At 36.4% G+C, this 18,202-nt stretch overlaps 1 protein-coding gene across 1 annotated transcript in view; it reads right to left on the bottom strand.

Moving 5' to 3' along the window:
* Window positions 1-6,960: 6,960 nt before the first annotated feature.
* The window catches only part of LOC121381760 (condensin-2 complex subunit D3-like), a 73,863-nt gene continuing 62,621 nt past the window's right edge, over window positions 6,961-18,202 (bottom strand). Inside the window, exons 39-45 of the mRNA XM_041511110.1 lie at window positions 17,527-17,876; window positions 15,846-16,047; window positions 15,060-15,132; window positions 14,095-14,202; window positions 12,430-12,490; window positions 10,921-10,957; window positions 6,961-8,186 (exon numbers count right to left, since the gene is read on the bottom strand). Coding sequence (XP_041367044.1) covers window positions 8,049-8,186; window positions 10,921-10,957; window positions 12,430-12,490; window positions 14,095-14,202; window positions 15,060-15,132; window positions 15,846-16,047; window positions 17,527-17,876 — 969 coding nt within the window. The 3' untranslated portion in view covers window positions 6,961-8,048. The remainder of the gene's footprint in view (window positions 8,187-10,920; window positions 10,958-12,429; window positions 12,491-14,094; window positions 14,203-15,059; window positions 15,133-15,845; window positions 16,048-17,526; window positions 17,877-18,202) is intronic.

The raw sequence follows: 18,202 nt of genomic DNA, 5'->3' as shown, positions 1-18,202 counted from the left end.
CGAGTGTATTCGCGCCAGGGGTGGATTCACACTATTAAACGAATGTTCTAATGTGTAAAATCCATGTTTGACAACCTTCAACTTTGACAGCATGTCATGTGACTTTCTTGTATACAGTGACGTTTATTTGTGTTTTTTTGTAAATATGGAACAATAAAAAAAAAAATTGGTGTACTTTACATCATCAATCTAATACACTCTGAAACTTATTTGGTTATAAATTTTTGACCCTTAAATTCTTTTGAGTAGTATACTTCTCTAATCTGTATTTCAATGTCCAGAGGGTTTTTTTTCCATCATAACTTACATATATATTGGGCTAGAGAATATCGAAATATCTTCTAAAATGACTAATGTGTGATAGTTTTAGTTTTATGAAACCAATACTTGCTTTTCTTTTAAACCATCAATGAGGGTTAGGGGTATAAAACAGACTAGCCCACTTTAACCCCGGGTATAGTTTGGTGGGTAGGGGTATATTTTGGACTGTTACACCGGATCGTATCCGTGGCTAACCCGACGTCCTGATCCTCGACAGTGTGACCAGGGATTTAACCAGTCAGCCAACCAGGGCCAAAAAATATAGAAGCCCATTTAGCGTGCTGGCAGACATTCGGTTCAAAACTAATGTAACAGTTTGTATTTATACAGCAATGTGTAAATTGCAACGGTAGCGTATTCAATAAGATAACTTTGTAAATTAGATCAGGTCACGGTTCTACGTCTTCGACGTTTAAGAAGACGTACTATGGCGACACTCCAGAGCTGACGTATGCCATTCAGTAAAATAATAGTTTTCATTCTGACCTTTCTCCAACCATATTTTCAGACAGTACATATTTTCAAAATATTTATACCATGAATAACTTGAACATTTCCAAAAATATAACTTCATTTGATCGAAATTTAGTTATAATTTTTTTTTTTTTAATATTTATCTATTTATTTTTGTAAAACTCAAGCATTTTTCAATAACGAAGATAAAGCGGTTTTCCCCAGGACATTCAATGTTCAATTTAAAATCATGAAATTCATAGGCTACACTTTACATGATTTCCTGGATGTGTAAGAACCCGGATTTATTTGCTCGGCATTGAAAATCTGGGTTTAGTCCTATGAAGTTGCTAGTATACCATCGTCATATTGGTGAATTATATTCAGAAATGGTCGTTGTATTGAAATCCAAAGTCGCCCCATAGATAACCCCACACCCCACAATTTGTAGATATCAAAACAAGTAGTATGTTTTGAATGCATGTTTAACGACACCCCAGCACAAAAATACATCGGCTATTGGGTTACAGACAAAGGTAAAACTATGAATGAACTGATGATCGACATCAATATAAAATTAAAACCGTGTCAGAAGCTGTGCAAAGTATACACACCTCAACCTATGGTATGCCAGCTGCACGGGGGCCATGCATGGTTCATACACCTAAAAGCACACAAAGTTCGTACTTTCAAGACCACACCCCACCCACCACAATCATAAAATTCCAAACTATGAATATTCATGTCTGTGACCATGTCATTTAGGCAGTATTCCGGCAATAAATTTCCTTTATAAGTAAAGGAAGGAAATGTTTTATTTAACGACACACTCAACACATTTTATTTACGGTTATATGGTTAAGGACCACACATATATTGAGAGGAAACCCGCTGTTGCCACTTTATGGGCTACTCTTTTCGATTAGCAGCAAGGGATCTTTTATATGCACCATTCCATAGACAGGATAGTACATATCACGGCCTTTGATGCACTGGCTGGAGCGAGAAATAGCCCAATGGGCCCACCGACGGGAATCAATCCCAGACCGACCGCGCATCAAGCGAACGCTTTACCATTGGTCTACGTCCTTGAACTACTTAAAATAAGGGCTGCGTACTTCCATACTTTTGCATCACATTTTTGTAGCAAAGCAGAATTTCCAGACTTTTCTAGGATTTTCATACTGCCTAAGAACCATGTCGTGGCCAAAGTGAGAGGAACAGCTGACAGATCTACCCAAGGCAATTGACCCCATGACCTATCCAGGGTTAGACAGCAAATATGGCGGTACATGTATAAACGACCGATGATTTTTTTAAATTATCTTTCTCACTAATTAGTAATGAAATATAATCGTCAAATTCCAAATTTAATTTGCATTTGACAATTTGGCGAGCGACAACTCAACCCTGCCCATCTCAAATTACATGACTGCTCATCCACGGGGTTATATCCTGTCCCATCACTTACTAAAAACGAACTACTCACATGTATGATGAATGGATGTATAGGCACTGAATCAACAATATAATTAGGCTACATATTGTACATTTGTTAAAATCATTCTTGTAAACAAAAACGAACTACTCACATGTATGATGAACGGATGTATAGGCACTGAATCAACTATATAATTAGGCTACATATTGTACATTTGTTAAAATCATTCTTGTAAACAAAGATAAAACACCACATTATACAAAGACTGGTTTATTTACAAAAAGTGATGACACTAAATTAGTTTATACATTCAAGCAAACACGAAATGTAATCAGTACTAGCTGTATACAAACTCATATCTGTACTAACAGCCCAGATAGTTGTATACTAACTCTCCTATAAGTACAAACAGCCCAGATACCTCTATACCAACTCATGTCTGTACTAACAGCCCAAATAGCTGTATACTAACTCTCCTATAAGTACAAACAGCCCAAATAGCTGTATACTAACTCTCCTATAAGTACAAACAGCCCAAATAGATGTATACTAACTCTTCTATAAGTACAAACAGCCCAAATAGCTGTATACTAACTCTCCTATAAGTACAAACAGCCCAAATAGCTGTATACTAACTCTCCTATAAGTACAAACAGCTCAGATAGCTGTATACCAACTTCTGTCTGTACTAACAGCCCAGATAAGTGTGTTGAATGCCCATGGTTGCCATCTCAAATGGTATTTGAATATACAAGCACAAATATATACTTTAAAAAAAATTAAAACATAATAATCCCAGGATCAGGCATTATAATGAGTAGATCTAATGTACAGTGTTAATGCATGTACAGGTTACCAGAGACACAAATGGACAATCTGTATTATTTTTACTATTAAAAGTTCTTCACTCACTAATACCTCATTATTCATTTGTATCCCTGTCCTCACTTTACCGATACCCGAATAAAATATAATAAAACATCTGTGTTGTTTTTGTTTGCGAAGATTTCGTCGAAATACCATTTTCGACTTGATCAACATGTGGTAACCTCCTGGTAAGCTGGTTGCCTATTCCTGACTCATTGTGATGTCGTGGGCTGAATGCCACGTGTGTCTGCCCAGGACTGCAGTTAATGGATTGTTCTGGAGAATATCAATGGCACTAAATGAGCTACTCTTAATAATTAATAGCATGAGGCTTCTTTTATATAGATTTGTAAAGACAGACAAGCATTTAGGATTTGCTTTGAAGGTCTTGCAGGAATTTGAAGATCTTACAGGAACTGCATAGTTCATCCTAATTAACAGGTTATTGATTTAGCAGGAGTGTTATATGCAGTTAAAAAATAAAAACTGAAATGATCTTTTAGAAGAATGAAACCTCAACAAAGATCATTTCTCAGCATTTTAGATCAAATTTTGTGAAAATAATTTTACACAAATAAAACTGGATCCAATAAAAAGGTGATGAATCACATCCCTGATTTTGCCAGTTTTCACAAATTACAGCTAGTTTCTATATTTTAAAATTTAATCTTTAAATTCATTCTCTTTCCTTCTATCTTCTTTTCTTCCCTTTAACTTTTTTTTCTTTTTATTTCCAGCTTCACTGTTACACATCCCGACCCCCCCCCCCAAAAAAAAACCCAACCCCAAAACACTTTATTTTCATGTATGCATGTTTAGTATTAATAGTCTAATATACTGTATATGCATTTTTTAAATTTACATATGTACAATGTCTAGCTTATAAATTGACTGTAAGGTAATATCAGGACTCCCATCCTAACAAATTTGTTTCTGGGGTTTAAAAATAAACTTTAAAAATTTTAATAAATTTATAAAAAGAAAGAAAAAAAAGAAAAAAAAACTAGTTTCATTTAAGGATTACAACTAGGCTTATTCACAAAAACCTGTAGTCAATCTGCATACAAATTAGCAGCTGTCCAGTGTGGATACTCCCTGAATAAGCTCCAAGCTCATTAACATATCAATTCTGCATGTTATTAAATTTCCATAGTCCCTACCAAATAGTTAATACTGATTTGATGTCACTGGTATTATGCCATTGGAGTTCTATATAAAAACAAAATTAATTAACTATTAAAATACATAATTTAATTTGGTTTAATTTGCACCAATGAACTCCTGTATATGTAACTATAATTGGTATAATCCAAGTTTCAATGATATAAAAATGGCACCAAAGTGCAAAAACTTAACGAAGGAACAGAATTTTTTTATTTAATGATGCACTCAACACATTTTATTTATGGTTATATGGCGTCCGACATATGGTTACGGGCCATACAGTTGCCACTTCATGAGCTACTCTTTTTGATTAACAGCAAGGGATCTTTTATATGCACCATTCCAGACAGGATAGTACATACCACGGCCTTTGTTACACCAGTTGTGGAGCACTGGCTGGAACGAGACATAGCCCAATGGGTCCACAGACGGGGATCGATCCTAGACCGACTGTGCATCAAGCGAACACTTTCCCACAGGTCTACGTCCCACCCGAGAAGTTAATGAAGAGGTAAATGCAAACAGCACACACCTGTGTGTTGCCTTCTAACTTCATAAACGTAGTGTACACTGGTCTTCCTGGTCTGTTGTCACTAATAAAGCTAGCTTTAGTTGAGGGGTCTTACAGGTCTACGTCCCACCCGAGAAGTTAATGAAGAGGTAAATGCAAACAGCACACACCTGTGTGTTGCCTTCTAACTTCATAAACGTAGTGTACACTGGTCTTCCTGGTCTGTTGTCACTAATAAAGCTAGCTTTAGTTGAGGGGTCTTACAGGTCTACGTCCCACCCGAGAAGTTAATGAAGAGGTAAATGCAAACAGCACACACCTGTGTGTTGCCTTCTAACTTCATAAACGTAGTGTACACTGGTCTTCCTGGTCTGTTGTCACTAATAAAGCTAGCTTTAGTTGAGGGGTCTTACAGGTCTACGTCCCACCCGAGAAGTTAATGAAGAGGTAAATGCAAACAGCACACACCTGTGTGTTGCCTTCTAACTTCATAAACGTAGTGTACACTGGTCTTCCTGGTCTGTTGTCACTAATAAAGCTAGCTTTAGTTGAGGGGTCTTACAGGTCTACGTCCCACCCGAGAAGTTAATGAAGAGGTAAATGCAAACAGCACACACCTGTGTGTTGCCTTCTAACTTCATAAACGTAGTGTACACTGGTCTTCCTGGTCTGTTGTCACTAATAAAGCTAGCTTTAGTTGAGGGGTCTTACAGGTCTACGTCCCACCCGAGAAGTTAATGAAGAGGTAAATGCAAACAGCACACACCTGTGTGTTGCCTTCTAACTTCATAAACGTAGTGTACACTGGTCTTCCTGGTCTGTTGTCACTAATAAAGCTAGCTTTAGTTGAGGGGTCTTACAGGTCTACGTCCCACCCGAGAAGTTAATGAAGAGGTAAATGCAAACAGCACACACCTGTGTGTTGCCTTCTAACTTCATAAACGTAGTGTACACTGGTCTTCCTGGTCTGTTGTCACTAATAAAGCTAGCTTTAGTTGAGGGGTCTTACAGGTCTACGTCCCACCCGAGAAGTTAATGAAGAGGTAAATGCAAACAGCACACACCTGTGTGTTGCCTTCTAACTTCATAAACGTAGTGTACACTGGTCTTCCTGGTCTGTTGTCACTAATAAAGCTAGCTTTAGTTGAGGGGTCTTACAGGTCTACGTCCCACCCGAGAAGTTAATGAAGAGGTAAATGCAAACAGCACACACCTGTGTGTTGCCTTCTAACTTCATAAATGTAGTGTACACTGGTCTTCCTGGTCTGTTGTCACTAATAAAGCTAGCTTTAGTTGAGGGGTCTTACAGGTCTACGTCCCACCCGAGAAGTTAATGAAGAGGTAAATGCAAACAGCACACACCTGTGTGTTGCCTTCTAACTTCATAAACGTAGTGTACACTGGTCTTCCTGGTCTGTTGTCACTAATAAAGCTAGCTTTAGTTGAGGGGTCTTACAGGTCTACGTCCCACCCGAGAAGTTAATGAAGAGGTAAATGCAAACAGCACACACCTGTGTGTTGCCTTCTAACTTCATAAACGTAGTGTACACTGGTCTTCCTGGTCTGTTGTCACTAATAAAGCTAGCTTTAGTTGAGGGGTCTTACACTTGAAAAAACTGAACATTTTCTTTTTTTCCTGGATATTAAATCTTCAATCAATAAACAAATATAACAAATTGTTGTCTAAATTCAGACCGGTTATAAAACAAAAGTAAAGCTGCGAAAATTATAAACCACAAAATTTTTGGCCTAAATTTCTAGGACATTTACAGGACACAATAAAATTTAATGCTTTTTTCAGGTCATTCCCGACCTGGATTTTAAAATAACAAAATTCAAGGACATTCCAGGATTTCCAGGATGCGTAAGAACCCTGTTTTAAGTGAATGGTTATAATTTTATATTACACCAATACGCCAGTTAACCTGCAAATGCAAATTATTCCATTAATGACATTAAACGGTATAGGTAGAAAGATTATCATTCTAGGAATCGACCTATATACGTTTTGTTATTATTCCATTAATGACATTAAATGGTATAGGTAGAAAGATTATCATTCTAGGAATCGACCCATATACATTTTGTTATTATTCCATTAATGACATGATAGGTAGAAAGATTATAGGAATCGACCCATAAGTTATTATCATTAATGACATTAAACCGGTATAGGTAGAAAGTTATCATTCTATTAATCGACCTATATACGTTTTGTTATTATTCCATTAATGACATTAAACGGTATAGGTAGAAAGATTATCATTCTAGGAATCGACCCATATACATTTTGTTATTATTCCATTAATGACATTAAACGGTATAGGTAGAAAGATTATCATTCTAGGAATCGACCCATATACGTTTTGTTATTATTCCATTAATGTCATTAAACGGTATAGGTAGATTTAGAAATTTCAACCAGGAACCAAATGCCCATGTATATAATATATATAAATTAAGAGTTCAATTTCAAAATGTTATTTTAAGAAAATATTTTTGCTACAACAGGACATATATCACACGAAGCAGTTTTAAAATCCTGTTTAATCAACATAGATTGCATTTTAAATAACAAAAATTCTTTTGTCGTACTGCTGAGTTGTACCTTCATTCCTAACTCAAAAATTAAAAATTGCCATATATTGTGTTTTAGAAATGAACTTTTCTAATGACTATAAAAATATATCACTATAAAAACAGTTATGAATATTTTTTTAATCATATAATAGATAGCATGTCCAATAAAATAAAATTATGTGATAGTTTATATAACACACTTAAAATTTGATAACTTTGCAAGTTATAGAGAAACATAAAAAGCACCAAGTAAAATTGACCCATTTCACATCTCTGAGCATTTATAAACATTTCAGGTGTGATATGACATGTATTCATACACAATGTAATTTTTTTTAATTAAATGACACTTGAGACATTAGCGGGACATTCCACAAATAGATGAATTAAAAATAAATCTGCCAAATTTCTTAGCATATTTTTTAATATTACAAAGCATATAATTTTAATATTTCAACCAAAATGACCATGTACTTATAAAAACATTGAAAGTGGCAAAAGAAATTTAAGATTTATGGGTTTTTTTTGGCAAACATAGAAACCCAGGGTTAGTCTTGTATTCAGTGACCCAGGGGAGAAAAGGGCCTAATGATTGGAACTCTTGCCTTTCTAGTTAATCGTATCATCCAATATCAAACATTTCCCATTTACGGCACCTGTGGCAAGATAATATATGCAACAATGTTTCATATATCTGATATATATCAGCCATTAAGATTTGTTCTTCCTTCTTGAACTCCTCCTTCGAAGTGGAGCACCTGACTGAGATGCAGAGCTGTCAATTGAAAGTCCATCATCTGAAGACCGGGTGCTGACGTTTTCTTTATTCTTCTCGCCAACCGGAACACTCTGAAACAGAAGCAGTGATTACGTAAAACAAGACTGATTAATGACACCTGTTACATCTAGTTCCTTAAACAAACTTCCATTATTTTCATAATATCTCTCTAACATATAGGGGTCATTTTTGTTCAGTATCACAAGTAGATTTACAGCACACGTTAAATATAGTAGTTGCTAAAGTGATTACTTATAAGAAGACTAATTAAGACTATTACATCTAATTTTCTCAAACAAATGTCCATTATTTCCAATGAGCATTTTATGTTACTTTTAACCAGCCTCGGTGGCGTCATGGTTAAGCCATCAGTCTACAGGCTGGTAGGTACTGGGTTCAGATCCCGGCTCCTAACCCTGAGTGAGTGCTCCGCAAGGCTCAATGGGTAGGTGTAAAGCACTTGCACCGACCAGTGATCCATAACTGGTTAAAAAAGGGTCATGGTTTGTGCTATCCTGCCTGTGGGAAGCATAAATAAAAGATCCCTTGCTGCTAATCGGAAAGAGTAGCCCATGTAGTGGCGACAGCGGGTTTCCTCTCAGAATGTGTGTGGTCCTTAACCATATGTCTGACGCCATATAACCATAAATAAAATGTGTTGAGTGCATCGTTAAATAAAACATTTCTTTCTTTCTTTCTTTTTTATGTTACTTTTAAAAAATTTGTTCAGTATCACATCAAGATTTACAACTCAAGTTTAAGAGATCACTACACAATTTTAATATGTTAAATAGTAGTTGCTAATCATGTTTCTAAAGATTAGAAAATGTTGCTAATCCAACTTTTGAAAACAAACTTTTCTCTGATGGGGTATCTGCGATGCTTGGTTTGTAAAGAAAACCCCCAGCTGCTGTCAATTAAATTATATCTACTGATTTGGAGCAAAAAATATTTTATATGATAGTGTTTCCTGCTCCCTCAAAGTCCTGAGCTGACCCCATACATCTATCTATAGGAAGTGTTAACTCAAATACTTAAAATACAGGCTGCGAATTTGGCACAATTCTGTACTTCCATTCATCCCAGATTTTGGGTTGGAAGCACAAGATTGTGAGGCAGAATCACAAAATATCTATATTAAATCATGTTTTTGAATCTGGCGCAATCCTAAAAGGAAATGCCCAAATTCAATGCCTGAAATGTATGAATGTAATGACAACCCAGCAAAGTGTAATATACCATTAATATGTATTAATATTAATAGAAATGCCCAAATTCAATGCCTGAAATGTATGAATGTAATGACACCCCAGCAAAGTGTAATATACCATTAATATGTATTAATATTAATAGAAATGCCCAAATTCAATGCCTGAAATGTATGAATGTAATGACACCCCAGCAAAGTGTAATATACCATTAATATGTATTAATATTAATAGAAATGCCCAAATTCAATGCCTGAAATGTATGAATGTAATGACACCCCAGCAAAGTGTAATATACCATTAATATGTATTAATATTAATAGAAATGCCCAAATTCAATGCCTGAAATGTATGAATGTAATGACACCCCAGCAAAGTGTAATATACCATTAATATGTATTAATATTAATAGAAATGCCCAAATTCAATGCCTGAAATGTATGAATGTAATGACACCCCAGCAAAGTGTAATATAACATTAATATGTATTAATATTAATAGAAACGCCCAAATTCAATGCCTGAAATGTATGAATGTAATGACACCCCAGCAAAGTGTAATATACCATTAATATGTATTAATATTAATAGAAATGCCCAAATTCAATGCCTGAAATGTATGAATGTAATGACACCCCAGCAAAGTGTAATATAACATTAATAAGTATTAATATTAATAAAAATGCCCAAATTCAATGCCTGAAATGTATGAATGTAATGACAACCCAGCAAAGTGTAATATACCATTAATATGTATTAATATTAATAGAAATGCCCAAATTCAATGCCTGAAATGTATGAATGTAATGACACCCCAGCAAAGTGTAATATACCATTAATATGTATTAATATTAATAGAAATGCCCAAATTCAATGCCTGAAATGTATGAATGTAATGACACCCCAGCAAAGTGTAATATAACATTAATATGTATTAATATTAATAGAAATGGCCAAGTAACTAGTGAGTTCAATGAGCATTGCTTGCTTTACCTACCGGTATTTGACCAATTAATTAATTATCAAGATCAAGCATGACTGAAAATAACAGTTTTATTTCTAGTTGTGTGGTCCCTGGTGCACCAATCCATAAAAGTAATGAAAAAGAGTGTGGGTAATTTTGGGCATGCTTCCATTAGAGAACTGTTCAAGCACGCCTGACGTGAGCACAACCTCTTACTTTGCCAGAGTTCTATCCATGACAGGGGAAGGAAAAAAAAGGGAGAATATATGACGTGATCAGAAGAGGTGACCCTGGACACAATGGAAGATTCTGACCAATCAACTGTTAGAAAGTTCAGACCAGTCCACTGGGTGGGGGGGGGGGGGGGAGAAGGAGGGGGGAGGGGAAGAGAGAGGAGGAGGAGGAGGAAGAGAGAAATGCACTACGTTACCCAGAGGCCAGGATAAGATGAAAACAAAACTAAATGTTATTGTTTATGCAGAGGCTGGAAACAACATATTAATTTAAGTTCTTTAAGGTTAAGTGAAACCACATTCAACCTATTTGGTCCAGTCCTTTGAACATCGAGAAAATGAAAAGAGACTGAAAATGCATTTTACAGTTTAAATGTTCAATGAAAAGAAGATTTACTCACTGGAGACTTTACATTCCATTGACGTGGCTTTGGAGGTCTGCAACAAAAGAAAACATTTTGAAATTATGCAATGGAATAAATTAATTATAAATTCTTAATTTCCAAATTAAACTCATTGCTCATAAATTACAGGTGTAAATGGATTTGTACTACTTGGATTTGTACAACATTGGATCCATATTCTGAATGATAATAATAGTGGTACATGTGTTTAAGGAAGAAGAAGGAAATGTTTTATTTAATGACGCACTCAACACATTTTATTTACAGATATATGGCATCAGACATATGGTTAAGGACCACACAGATGTTGACAGAGGAAACCCTCTGTCGCCACTTCATGGGCTACTCTTTTTCGATTAGCAGCAAGGGATCTTTTATATGCACCATCCCACAGACAGGGTAGTACATACCAAAGCCTTTGATATACCAGTTGCGGTGCACTGGCTGGAACAAGAAAATTGCCCAATGGGCCCATCGACGGCGATCGATCCCAGACCAACCGTGCATCGAGCGAGTGCTTTACCACTGGGCTACGTCCCGCCCTACATGTGTTTAACTTTACCCCTTTATATATTATTCTGGAACTTATTTCAGACCTCGCTGTGAAAAAAGCTTGAGGAGTGATTAATTGCTGCCCTAACTTAGATTATGGGAAACCATTTAATACTTATAGGATATTAAACAAGCTTCCATTTCGTATCATGTTTATGTCCCAAGTCAAATAATTTTCAATTGACAATGAAAATTATTTCACGAGGGACATAAACCGGATGCAAAATGATTGCGAGTTTATTATCCTATTTATTACCCATAATCGATCTTAATTTATATCACTCAACTAATTTGATTAACGTTCCTGTAAGGTTGTAGTGCACCAGTCAATGATGTTGAGATGTTACGTCCCACTTGGTGTTCTAGTGGGACGTATCACTGAGATATGCTACAAGATATTTTTAATCATATGTGTAATAAATGACCATGTTGATATCATAGAAGTTCACAATGTAAGGGGTGCTAAAATTACTCTCCTTGAACTAGTATTACTGGAGTGATGGGGAGTGACAGTAGGAGCTCCCTTAAATGGCAAAGACTGGCCTCAGTGGCTTCGTAGTTAAGCCATCGGACATAATGCTGGTAGGTACAGGGTTCGCAGCTCGGTACCAGCTCCAACCCAGAGTGAGTTTTAATGAATCAGTGGGTAGGTGTAAGGTCACTACACCCTCTTCTCTCTCACTAACCACTAACAACTAACAACTAACCCACTGTCCTGGACAGACAGCCCAGATAGCTGAGGTGTGTGTGCCCAGAATAGTGTGCTTGAACCTTAAATGGACATAAGCACGAAAATAAGTTGAAATGGTATGAAATAAAAATAAATGGCAAAGTTTGTTATTCCTCACGTGTCAGTTATTAAATAGTTTTTTTGTATAGTCGGTCATAAGAGAAATGCAGAAAAAATTTTGAAAGTCACTAATCAGTTCTAAACATGTCAGAAATAAAACTTACTGTTTTTCTGGTGAAAACATGTAGACAATATACTTGCTCTTTGAGCGAGTACAAATTGAATCTGCAAAAAAACAACAACAAAAAAACAGAAGATTCATAAAAATGCTATGATGAAAACATACAATAAAACTTGATTGGTTTTTACTAGTGTATTTTAATAACGATTGGTCAGAAAGTTTGTTTGGGTATTCCTTTGATGAAGACCTCCCTGTGTGCCTGGATGTCTGTGTTGCTTTCCCTAGCTTCATGTATCTGTCAGTCTTCACTCAACTCCATGCATTTCAGTCACTCTCTTACTCCCTCCCTCCCTCACATTCCCTCCCTCTATCACTCTCTCATTCCCTCCCTCTATCACTCTCTCATTCCCTCCTCCTTCATTCACTCTCTCATTCCCTCCCCTACTCTTTCATTCCATCCCTCACATTCCTTCCATCCCTCTCTCATTCCCTCCATCTATCACTCTCTCATTCACTCTCCTTCCCTCTCTCCCTCTATCACTATCCCTCTCTCAATCCCTCCCTCCATCACTATCCTTCTATCCCTCACTCTCCTTCCATCCCTCACTCTATCATTCCTTTCCCCATCTCTCTCATTCCATCTCTCCTTCCTTCCATTCATCACTCTCATTCCATCCCTCCACTTTCATTCCTTCCATCCATCACTCTCATTTCCTCCCTCTATCACTCATTCATTCCCTCCCACTCTCCCTCTATCTCTCTTGGCCCTAATCTAGCCGTAAGTGGGGTCAAGTCATTGAGTTATTAGCAGTAGTGAGAAGTCAAAGTCAGAACAATTCCAAAAGAATGCGGAACATGAACATTTCGAAATGTACAGATAAATGTTCAATTTACCTATTTTGATAATAATTTTCCCTTTCTCCTGAGAAAGAAGAAGTCACTTCAACTTTTTCAATTCTAGATGAGGGCCTGTCTTTGTCTATCTCTCTCCTCTCTCCGTTTCCCTCTCTCACACACCTCACAAACATACATCTTTAGTCTACAGATCACTATTCATTCAATGGCAGTGAACACCCGCACCTGACTGAATCACTAAGTATTGTTACACTTGTTTGGAGTTGGTGTTTGTCAAAAAGTAGCAAGTCAGAGATATGAAATGCATACAAACCTTCAGTGGCAGTACCTGACTGAATCACTAACATATTGTTATCCTTGTTTACAGTTGGGATTTCACATCAATGTAGTGATGTCAGGGATATGAAATGCATACAAACCTTCAGTGGCAGTACCTGACTGAATCACTAACATATTGTTATCCTTGTTTACAGTTGGGATTTCACATCAATGTAGTGATGTCAGAGATATGAAATGCATACAAACCTTCAGTGGCAGTACCTGACTGAATCACTAACATATTGGTATCCTTGTTTACAGTTGGGATTTCACATCAATGTAGTGATGTCAGAGATATGAAATGCATACAAACCTTCAGTGGCAGTACCTGACTGAATCACTAACATATTGGTATCCTTGTTTACAGTTGGGATTTCACCTCAATGTAGTGATGTCAGAGATATGAAATGCATACAAACCATGGATGGCAGTGGACCTGTGTACCTAACTGAATCACTAATGTATTATTATACTTGTCTGGAGTTGGGATTTGCCTGGAATGAAGTGAAGTCAGAGAAATGAAAAGCATACAAACCTTCTCCTTCTGTGTCTGTGTCGGCCAGTTGTGACGAGTTGGCGATTGGTGACGGCGGAATGAGGGTCACATTCTGATCGGCCACAAACGTAATGTTGCCAAGTTTACCTACAATAGAGGATCATTGAAGAAGAGTTCACTTTCATTTTGGGGAAGTTATCCAGGGCTAGCTTTGCCACTCGCCAAATTTGCCAATTGCAAAATTTAGAAATAATTGGCAAAAAGATTTCAAGTAATAATTGATGTTTTGTTGAAAAATAACTGGGTTTTTCATTTCTTTTAAAGATAATTTGGTGAAATGTTTTGCTCACCCAAAGCTAGCCCTGTTATCTATGTATAACTCACAAGATGCTTAAAACCCAGTGTTTCTGCCAGAAAGATATTTTTTGGGTATGGCTCTATGGAATATTTACAATGTATGTAGGGGATATGGAGGTCCTCTGTCAGAAAGAAAATAGGTTAGGTTTAGTGTTAGGGTTAAGAACATCATACAGTAATGATAAGAGTAATTAATATTGTCAAAAGGTCAACTTAAAAAAATTAAATAAGCAAAAAAATCTGGGTATGGTGCCATACCCATTTCACCCTCTGGCAGAAACACTGTGTTTATATAGTAAAGTGATTTTAAACTAATTTTGTTAATGTTATATATTGATAAATTATTTTCTTATATATTGATAAATTTTCCAATATCATAAACAATTCTTGTAATAAACAAGTCTAATAATTATAGAGTGAAATATCCAATATTTGTTTTCTTTTGTCATTTTAGAAATGTGTACAACAGCATGAAGTTTGTAATTATGTATCTCTTGACTAACAGTAACTTTCAAATGACACATTTGTAATATGTCTAACAAATACCGGGTTATAAATCAGCTTTTAAGATTTAATCTAAAAAATATACATTCCAAGACATGAACTTCAATTTCTTGGCGAGTTAAACATGAACTCCAAACTCTTACCGCTGGGAGTACTAATAGCACGGCTTTTAGTTCTGAAGTTGCGTGGAGTTTTGGCACTTTCAACAGATGAATCCTGAAAACAAGAGAGATGAAAGAAACTTAGGATATATTTTTTCTTTTTAAAAGTAATGTTTATAATGGCCTGAGACATTACAAATAATCTTTTTGTAAAAGTTCACAATAACTTGTTAATCTGTTAGGTAAATAAAAGTAGCAAAATTTCTGGATTTACAATGGTACTATAAATTAACATAAGGATGGCTAGTTATTTTTTCCCCCGAAAAACAGTATACCAACTGTGTACTAATATTTGAGAGTATCTATAAAATTAACAGTTGCTCAACAATCTTTCACTACTGTGGGCATAGTTATCTGGGTTCTGTTCCACGAAGCGATCTTAACTCTAAGATCACCTTAAGTGCACAACTACCGTCGTGGAACGAGACCTTGGACAATTAAAGATGAATGAAAGTAAACTTCATATCCACTGGTTCCAAATTAGATGGCAGTAAGCTATAATGACACATACACATTTAATTAACTTGTGTACAAAATGTCATGAAAGACAATTCCATTTAGGACCTTCGACTTTCTAAGTTTTTTTCCCCATGTTACATCACACTTGCATCACCATTTAATTATCTTACGTACAAAGTTTTATTAAGTGTATTTTACTGTGAGCATTTCCATTTCTAAACTTTAACTTTCTCTCTTATGCCATATTACACCAGACTTGCATCACTGTTTAATTAATTTTTGTAAAAAAATTTATTAAATGACTTTTACCTTGAGCATTTCCGTTTCGGAACTTTGACTTTCCCTGTCATGCCACGTTACACCAGACTTTGTCCGCTCTCTTATCTGCTGGGTTACCGACTTCGTGCTTCCTTTCTGTCTGGGTGAATCCCGCACTTCTCGCAAAAACCTTGCTCTCTCCGCAACCTTGCGTGCTGAGTTCAGAATGGCAAGAGTGGACAGAGGTGTGTTCCTATAACATAGGAAAACGTATGACATTTATACTGTAGCATTTATATTACAGGGGGCGGAACATAGCCCAGTGGTAAAGCACTCGCTCGATGCGCAGCCGGTCTGGGATCGATCCCCGTTGGTGGGCCCATTGGGCTATTTCTCTTTCTAGCCAGTGCACCATGACTGATATATCAAAGTCTGTGGTATGTACTACCCCATCTGTGGGATGGTGCATATAAAACATCCCTTGCTGCTAATCAAAAAGAGTAGCCCATGAAGTGGCGACAGCAGGTTTCCTAACTTATTATCTGTGTGGTCCTTAACCATATGTTTGATACTATATAACCGTAAATAAAATGTGTCGAGTGCATCGTTAAATAAAACATTTCTTTCTTTCTTTTTTTTTATATTACAGTGGACCGTTAGTTTAAACACATTGTGGATGTGACAAAATGCTGCTATTAGTATAATATCATGAAGAGTTTTTTGTTTTAGTGACACCACTGGAGCACGTTGATTTATTAATCATCGGCTATTGGATGGAAAGGAAAGGAAACCCGTTACTTTTTCCTAATGCAGCAAGGGATCTTTTATATGCACTTTCCCACAGACAGGAAAGCACTTATCAGTGTTTGACCAGTTAAATGGAACCACAGAGGTGGTTCGATCCTGAGACACAAGCACCTCAGGAGAGTGCTCATCTGACCGAACTAGATCCCACCTGGATGTGACAAAGCACAGTTATTAGTATGACATCACGAAAAAGACTTGGTGCATGAATTCATCCCAGTACACACAAGGCAGGCATTTATTCAGGATTTTTCACCATGGTCCCCTGTCTGAAAAGACTGGGAAAATCAGCGCAATTTAATTATAATTGAGATCTTCTTTTTCAAGCCATCGAATGATGCAATACACCACTGTTAAATTCATTTATTAGAACAGACATAATTAAATATATATATTGGGAATATTAAAGAAATTGGGAATGTTCCTTCCGGGATGGGGCCTATGTTCGGACCCACAGAATGTCTAGAAAACTCCCTGTAAGATTAAGGAGCTGTTGTATTCACTGTATTCAATTGGTCCAATATAGTTTTGTAAGTATTCATAAAAGTGTATCCAACAATCTTCGATATTTGAGATAAACTGATGATGACTAGTAAAAAGTGTCAGTAATACAAGGTGACAAATTTTGGAATTTTGGGAAAATAAACTTGATGAAGGTAAATGTTCATATTTATCAGCGGAAATATGCAATTCAAGCATTTTTTCAAGATGATTTTGTCAAATTCAAGCATTCTTCATGGGTTTTGACAAATTTAAGGACTTCTCCTTACAACCACAAAGGATTTGCAATAGCCAATCAAATTAAAGCACTTTTCAAATTTGTTTGAACCCTGGAGAATATTATAAATTAAATCTATTGTACATAATTTCCTTTTTTTTAGGTTATTGAAAAGGAATAAAAATGCCAACTATACAACTAATCTTTTACCTTGCTGGTGTTCCAGCCAGCGAGTTTTCATTCATCTGTTTCGGAGTAGAGGGAACATCAGCCAGAGGTGACCTGCTAACTGATGGAGAGTTTGACTTGGGGGAAGTAACTCCTGGTGACAAAGCTTCAACTGTTGCAGCAGGTGACGTCCCCTGAACACCAGCAGGCGACTTTCCTTGAATACCTGTAGGGGATTTCCCAACTTCATGGCTAGCCGATTCCTCCTGGACATCAGCAGAAAGTCCATGACCAGCAGTAGAAGACCTAGGCGTCTGCCCAGCAGTTGACCTTGGGGAACCCACTGCAGGTGACCTTGGAGATGCAGGGGTCAAAGGAGAACCGGCCAATCCCTGTTAAGTGACACAAAACAAAGTTAGTTTGTTTTGTTTAGTGACACCACTAGAGGACATTGATTTATTATTTTTAAGCAACAATCCTTAATGTGTCTGCAGGCAACCAACTGATGACCGTGAACACTTCTTATGCTTATGTCAAATTATCATAATATTTAGTACTTTACTCTTTGGTTACCCAAACCTTACAGACAAAGAAACGGAGTTCTTTTCAAATGTCTCCAGAACATCATTATTAAGTAGCGAGCATTCTAAGCTTAATCAACTATTCACCATTTTACTTTCCCCTATTTTAACTTTGAATATGTTCTAAAAAAAAAAAA

This window comes from Gigantopelta aegis, chromosome 9 (genome assembly GCF_016097555.1).
Source record: "Gigantopelta aegis isolate Gae_Host chromosome 9, Gae_host_genome, whole genome shotgun sequence".
Classification (NCBI taxonomy): Eukaryota; Metazoa; Mollusca; class Gastropoda; order Neomphalida; family Peltospiridae; genus Gigantopelta; species Gigantopelta aegis.
This window is presented reverse-complemented; position numbering and strand designations above follow the sequence as displayed.